Source organism: Atta colombica, unplaced genomic scaffold, assembly GCF_001594045.1.
Source record: "Atta colombica isolate Treedump-2 unplaced genomic scaffold, Acol1.0 scaffold274, whole genome shotgun sequence".
Classification (NCBI taxonomy): Eukaryota; Metazoa; Arthropoda; class Insecta; order Hymenoptera; family Formicidae; genus Atta; species Atta colombica.
Genome location: NW_017259375.1, coordinates 2350829 through 2358287, shown reverse-complemented (window position 1 = coordinate 2358287; position 7459 = coordinate 2350829). Strand labels below are relative to the sequence as shown.

The following is a 7459-nucleotide window of genomic DNA, read 5'->3' as shown; positions in this document are numbered from 1 at the left end:
AATAAATCTTTAAAATAATGCTGATAATAATTATTTAAGGGATTTTATTATTTAGTGTTTATTATATATAGTGTTTTGAAAAGATCTTATTAATCGTCAGCTACAAGAATATTGAAGAAAAAGTAAGAGTTTCCATTAAAAATTTTAAAGTTGACTTTGAGAATTTCTCCATACTTGCGTTCAAGATCAAATAAGTATTGCCGTTTGATGCATTTGTTGTTCTACAACTTTTGTATGAAATACTTTTCCAATAAACCGAATAAAATAAGTTTTTTGAGATAATTAGCCATTCCAGAACTTTTAATACGTATATTGTAATTTAATTTACGAACATACTTTGCAACTGTCTCTTCGCGATTTTGCCGGTAGCTGTACGCGGTATTTCATCTACGAATTTGACACCTCCCCGAATTCTGCAGTGATCCGGCAGATTCGTTTCCACTAAATTGATTAGCTCTTGCTCTGTTACCTAAACGAAACATTTGATACATAAACACAATATATGCTGCGTAAATTTCGTGTAAATCTCAAAAGCAATTATTATTTTATTGGTCTTATATTTAATATAATTGGAAATGAGCGGTACCTACCGTTTTACCTGGTATGATTGAGACAATAGCCATTGGATGCTGCTCATCGAGTTCATGAGGTATTCCTATTACCACCACTTGGAATACCGCAGGATGAGTCTGTAAAACAGCTTCAATTTCAGTGGGCAAGACATTGATTGCTCTGAAAAGAATGAAATCCGATATTCTGCTAGTGATGAAGAGTTCTCCGTCATCATCATAAAATCCTAAATCGCCAGAGAGTAACCAACCTGAAATATTGTGCATTTTGATCATTTATTATTCTTTTGGTGTTATAACAATAAAAATAGAAAAGCAAATATTAGAATATAATTAACTGTTAATATACCAAAATCTAATCGTAATCGCATTACATATTTCGACTGCAAGTTCGAGCCCTTCTCAGATGTATAGAACACAATAGAAATACACTATAAGAAATACAATGTGTAAAACGGAGCGCAACCGCAAAAAGTCATACATAATATCGTTTGGTCCGTCATAGCGCTTAGATGTATGATTTGTCTCCATATCAGTGTAACCGTTTTCTTTCTTTTTGATATCATGTATGGAGAGTTTTTAATTTATTTTGTAACTTATGGACATTCTTTAACTGTTGCTGACGATATTTACATGGATATTTATCATCGACACTTAGATTAGTAGTGAGTCTTTGACTAGAGGGAGTTGATATTGTTTGCTTTGCATATAATTTCTTAATTATGTTTCTTAGTTATATTCTATTATTATGATAAAAGAGAGAGTGAGGGAGAGGAGAGGGAGAGAGTGAAGAATTTTTATCCTTCATTGAATTTTTTTTTCCCTTTCTCTTTCCAGCAGCATGTTTTTTCAATCGGTCTTCCAATCAATTGGCGAGCAATTTTTGTTTCCTCTGATTCAAGTATTTCACCCATCACGGATTTCACCGATATGATATTATGATTTTTTGCGATTGTGCTTCATTTTACACATTGTATATTTCTTATAGTGTATTTCTATTGTGTTGTTTCTGTATATTTGAGGAGGGCTCGCACTTGTAGCCGAAATATGTAATGCGATTAGATTTTGGTATATTAACAGTTTATATTCTAACATTTGCTTTTTGTATTTTTATTATTATAACACGTTATTTTATTCGTAGATTCCTATTTGCCTTGAAGTCACATCTCAAGAGATTTATTATTTTTATATTGAGGATCCTGTTTTTTTCTTATTATTCTTATTATTCTTTTATTGCAGTTCTTAATTATCTAAATGTTAGTATTGCTAATTGAAAGTTTTGATCGAGCATTCAAGCCATACCATCAGAATCGAAAGCTTTTTTCGTAGCTTCGGGATTCTTGTAGTAACCGTTCATTACAAAAGGAACTTTAATGCGTAATTCTCCAACTTTATTAATCCCCAAAACCTCTTCGGTTTGTGTATCCGTCACCTTTATTTGAACATTAGGTAAAGGAAAACCAACAGATCCCAATTTACTGTGCTTGTTTTGGATGGAAAGTGAACCTCCTGCATCGGTAGATCCTGACACGAAACATTAATACATCCATAATATTAACAAGGAGATTAAATAGAGACAAGTACATTTAACTTGTTATTTACTTATTAGTTTTAAATATAAATAATTAATTTCTAACATTTAATTAATTAATGTCATAATTAATTAAAAAACGTAAATGTTATATCCGTAATAGACTCACTTTTAGAAAACCATAGACTTTAATGTAACTAATTAAAAAATTAACTGATTCGAGGGGAAAAAGAATTGTTTCGTAATTTTGTAAATTAAATTTAGTAACTTACCATAAGAGTTCTTAATTAAAGCATTTGGTAATTTTTTAATCAATGTTTCTTGATTGTGTCTTGAAAAAGTAGAACCAGCAGTAACAATAACCTTTAATGTTGTCAATCGATATTTCTCTAAAATATTCGTTTTAACCATTTCGATTAGAATGAATGGATCAGTAGCAAACCACGTTACCTAAAAGTTACAGTCAAATATTAAAATCATTTCTTTCATTCTATTTCCATTTCTAAAATTAGATATTAAATTAGGCAGAAATTTGTTTAGGAATTCTTCTTACTCGATATTTCTCGATGAACTTGTATATATTATCGTCTACAAAATAGTCTGGTACAACAATTCTGGTTGAATATGCTAAAATGATCTTAAATGCAAGCATAATGCCGTATTGCCAACGTATTGTCGGTGTAAATATGCAAACGTGATCTTTCGTTTCGGCAATATTTGCAGGAAGTAAACAATTGTGTAGAGAAGAATGCGAGAGTTCAGTACATTTTGGCATACCCGTAGTTCCTGAAGTAAGAACAATAATACCAACTTCGTCTGGATTACTGATCGGAGTACATTTGAATTCGAAAATTTCGCATTTATCGTGACCCTTCAAAATATCGTCTATTGATTCATATCCATCTAGCTTGCCAAAAACCACTATTTTTACATTCATTTTCAACTCCTTTGCTGCTTCTGTTAAATTCGCGGCCGATAACGGAATCGTAAAAATTATTGTTGGTGACATCATTGAGAGAAAGTTTCGTGCCGACACTAAAATATAAATGATTGAATAATATTAAAAGTTTTACTATATCTGTTTTTCTTATTTATTTTTTATAAATTTTATGCTTTTATAACCGATAATTGTCTAAAATATAAATTTCTAAATATAAGTTTTAAACTAGTACTATGTTTACGTACTATATTACGTTTTTAACTAATTTTTTTTCTTATTTCAAGAATCATTATTTTTATACTTATAATTTTGAACTTTGTGATTGGTTTATCTTACGATTATATTTATTGACTATCTTAAAAACAAATTACCAAAGAATACAAAAAAAAAACGCTTAATACAAAGAACTATCGTCTGAATAAACAAATACAGTTAATAATACATATTTTTATATAGTATATTTGATTTTTTTAGCATTTGGTGGTAATAGAAGTAGCATTAATAGATTACATACTTAAGGAGAATTTATGATCCCATGTGTTGCATTTGCCATTTAAATACATGATACCTAACAACACTATAATCGCGTCTAGATTATTATCGGTGCAAACGCTAATTATATCGCCTGATTTCACACCCTGCTTTTTCAACCAAAGTGCACATTTAATACTGCGTTCACTCATTTCGGCATAAGTGATTCGTTTATCCGTAATAGCGTCTATCTGTAGATTCACATATTAATCATTTACAACGAGAAATTAATGCAATTGAGAAATATGAAATTATACACAACAGTGAATACTGTTTGTTATACCTGGCCGATACAATCAGGTTTGCTTTTTAGGGTCTGTAGAATCATTTCAGCTACATTGACTGATTCTCTATGTATTGGATATTCTGGACCTAATAAGATGTTATCTTTGATTCTGATCTTGAATTTTAGTTCTTCTACCTTTATGATAAAATTTCGTTAGTGAATTATTAAAAATAATGATATAAATAAATATTAATATTTAATAGTATAATAATAACCCACTTAGATAATTTGATGCATTGTGGTTTTTATATATTAATTACAATATATAACATGTATGATATACAATAAAATGTAAACATTAAAATTTGAAAATATGTCTGTGAATATAAATACTCTCTAAATCTGAATCAGTGAATAGTCACTAATTATCCAGTGGCATACTTGGACAATAAGTGAAGTTTAATTAAAAAAGGAAAAATGTCTGAGCATTATATAACTATATTTAATGATTAAGTACTGATTTGATGAATTAAGTACTGATTTTTGCACGTTAATTTTAATCTTCCAATACCATATTCATTAAATTTATACAATAAAACAAAGTTAGTCACATAAAGATTAGCTAAGTTAAGGATCTCACATATCATTCACTGATTAATGGCACTTCTCTTCTTCTTTACTTATTAACTCTCGCCTCCAAAGAAAATAATAGGAGGACGATATGGCCAAGGCATACTTGACACTGATATCAGAGATCCACTGATTCAGATTTAGAGAGTATATGTTGAGAATATATGAATATTGAAGACAATAAAAAGAAATAATAATTTAAAGAAAAATTGATTATGCATAATTAAATTAACTTTTTAAGAAGATTTTTTTAAATACAAGACGAAAATATAAATTATTACCTCATTTTTATCAGTTGCTATGTTCCGTTCACACATTTTTATAAATTATACAATGATGATTATATAATCACTGGTTGTATGACAGCTTTCCACGACAGCTGAATTGTCACTGTTAGAAAATTGATTGAGCTCCAATTCTTGTCTTAATTTTTATCTTTCCAATACATGAAACAATATAAACAGTAGGTTTTAGATTAGACTTCTATGAATTTCACGGGTAAAAAAAAAGAACACAAATGGATTTGTTATCTGAATTTTATCATGCAAGAAACAAAGATATATTACTTATATACGCATTTCTTGTTGAAAGATTATTATTAAACTCATGGAGAGGGGATATCTTTTTTGAAGGAAATAATATTTGGAAAGAGTATATTCCAAGCGCTTTGGAGTGCAATATTTGAAATATAGAGAGGAGAATCACGTATTTTATTATCTGTTTTTACTGATCTTAAATAAACATTTTTATAAATTTTTTTCATTGAGATTTATTTACAGGAAAAATTCTCTATGTATTGGAAAATCTGGTAGATATTTTTTTTGCCAAAATTATTTAATAATACATATTTTTAATAAAAAAGCTTCAAAGAAATAAATCGAAATGAAGAAAAAATGCAAACCAATGTAAGCCAACACTGGATGGTAGTATGTAGTGTGTATTATTAACAATAATTGACGGTTACAAACTTTTCGGCCATAATTTTCGTTGTATCAATGAAATAATAATGTATTCAAATATTGAGTATTATATTAAATTTGTATATAAACGAGGCACTTTGTAAAAAGGAAATATGTTAGTAGTGTATAAGTCAAAAGTAATTGTCCATGGATAAAATCTTCCATTGTTTATTGCATCTAGCAGAATACATTTTTTAAATATCTGTGAAGATTTTTCGATAGTATATGTTTATACAACATATAAGAAAAACTTCTACATTTTTGTTTATTTAACATATCTCGCTATGAAAATTTTTATCTTTCTAGTCAATATTGTTATTACTAAGCAATTTGAATATTTTTTTTAATTAATGATGTAACAATTTATTATTGTGTGTAATTTGTACGTATGTAGTAGTATTTTAATTTCCAAACATATCTCGCAGTTGTTTCTTCGCGATTTTGCCTGTAGCTGTACGTGGAAGTTTATCGAGAAACTTAACTCCACCGCGAAGCTTACAATATTCCGGTAGGTTCTTCGCTACCAAATCATGGAGTTCCTCTTCCGTTACCTATAATTGAAACATTTTTTTACGATTACAATGAAATTATACGAATATGAATTTTGAATGCGATAGTCGTTCTTTTCATGTTCATTGCCTGGAATGGATATGACCGTTTTACAATTTTTACCGTTTTATGCGGCATTCGAGAAACGACAGCTTTTGGATGTTGACCCGCAATTTCATGTGGTATTCCTATTACCGCTACTTGAGATACTGCAGGATGTGTCTTCAAAACGTTCTCGATTTCTGCAGTAGAAATATTAATACCATGGAAGAGAATAAATTCAGATATTCTATCGATGAGAAAAACATTTCCGTCATCATCGTAATATCCTATGTCGCCACTAAGTAACCAACCTGAAATGTTTAAGATTTAATAATTTATATTTTTATCTAAAAAAGTCACTTTTTTATTTAAAAAAGTGTTTTCACGAAGTCATTTTAATTGTGCATTATTATTATTTCTTTTATTTGCAAATCTGCTGTCTTCAACATTTTTATATTCATTTTTATATTCATAAATATTTTCAAATTTTAATATTTGCATTTTATTCATACATTTCATATTTTGTAATTATATAAAAAATTTTGGTGTATCTACTTAAAAACACACAAGATAAAAAAATTAAAATCATCTTATTTTGATTCTTAATGTTAATAAACAGTTAAATTTTGTAACAAAAAGTCATTTTTTTGAATTTCATGACATTAAAATGAAGTCATTTTTTCTTAACTTGATGTGTTCCTTATATAAGTGTAGTTATTATTATATTGTTATTAATAATATTTATAATATTTATAATATTTATATATACAATAATATTTATTTCTATATTTCATTTATAGCTCTCCATTACAATATACTGTTATAATTATATTAGAGTCAAAATTCTTAAATGGTTTCCTCAATTTTGTGACATTCCGATTAGTTACACAGAATGTCGTCAGAATGTTATGTGGCTCCATGTGAGAGCGAGGGATTTGTAACCGACAGGTCGCAAGTTCAAACTCTGCATTCCGTATATAAGGATAATTTCGCAATCCGTACTGACTTAACGGGAGTCACAGAAGAACTCTTTAGATCTAGATGACTCTTGACTAGGTTCAGATATATAGGAACTGATACGGTTTCGCCCATCTACTCTTTATTACGTACCGTCAGAATCGAAAGCTCGTTTAGTCTCTTCAGGTCTCTTATAATAACCATTCATTATGCAAGGCAGTTTCAAACGTAGTTCTCCATTTTGATTAGTTCCCAAAGTTTTCCCAGTTTCTACATCCGTTACTTTTATTCGAACGTTAGGTGCTACAAAACCAATAGATCCTGGTTTGCAACCTTTGATCATAACGGTTACATCAGCTGCTGAATCCGTAGATCCTAAAAACGATGTTTATAATATGACATAATATGATATCATCAAAAATCATCACGTGAAAACGAATTATAAATATTATTTTAAATAAGTAAAAAATCAATTTATTTAGATTTATCAATTTATTTAGATTGATTATAAATTTATAAAGATTT

At 28.7% G+C, this 7459-nt stretch overlaps 1 protein-coding gene across 1 annotated transcript in view; it reads right to left on the bottom strand.

Annotated features, from left to right (window-relative positions):
* Positions 1-206: 206 nt before the first annotated feature.
* Positions 207-7459, bottom strand: part of LOC108689634 — a 10300-nt gene continuing 3047 nt past the window's right edge. Inside the window, exons 6-16 of the mRNA XM_018196488.1 lie at positions 7088-7309; positions 6059-6288; positions 5801-5937; positions 5576-5588; positions 3855-3992; positions 3555-3762; positions 2654-3135; positions 2373-2550; positions 1872-2093; positions 591-820; positions 207-469 (exon numbers count right to left, since the gene is read on the bottom strand). Coding sequence (XP_018051977.1) covers positions 320-469; positions 591-820; positions 1872-2093; positions 2373-2550; positions 2654-3135; positions 3555-3762; positions 3855-3992; positions 5576-5588; positions 5801-5937; positions 6059-6288; positions 7088-7309 — 2210 coding nt within the window. The 3' untranslated portion in view covers positions 207-319. The remainder of the gene's footprint in view (positions 470-590; positions 821-1871; positions 2094-2372; positions 2551-2653; positions 3136-3554; positions 3763-3854; positions 3993-5575; positions 5589-5800; positions 5938-6058; positions 6289-7087; positions 7310-7459) is intronic.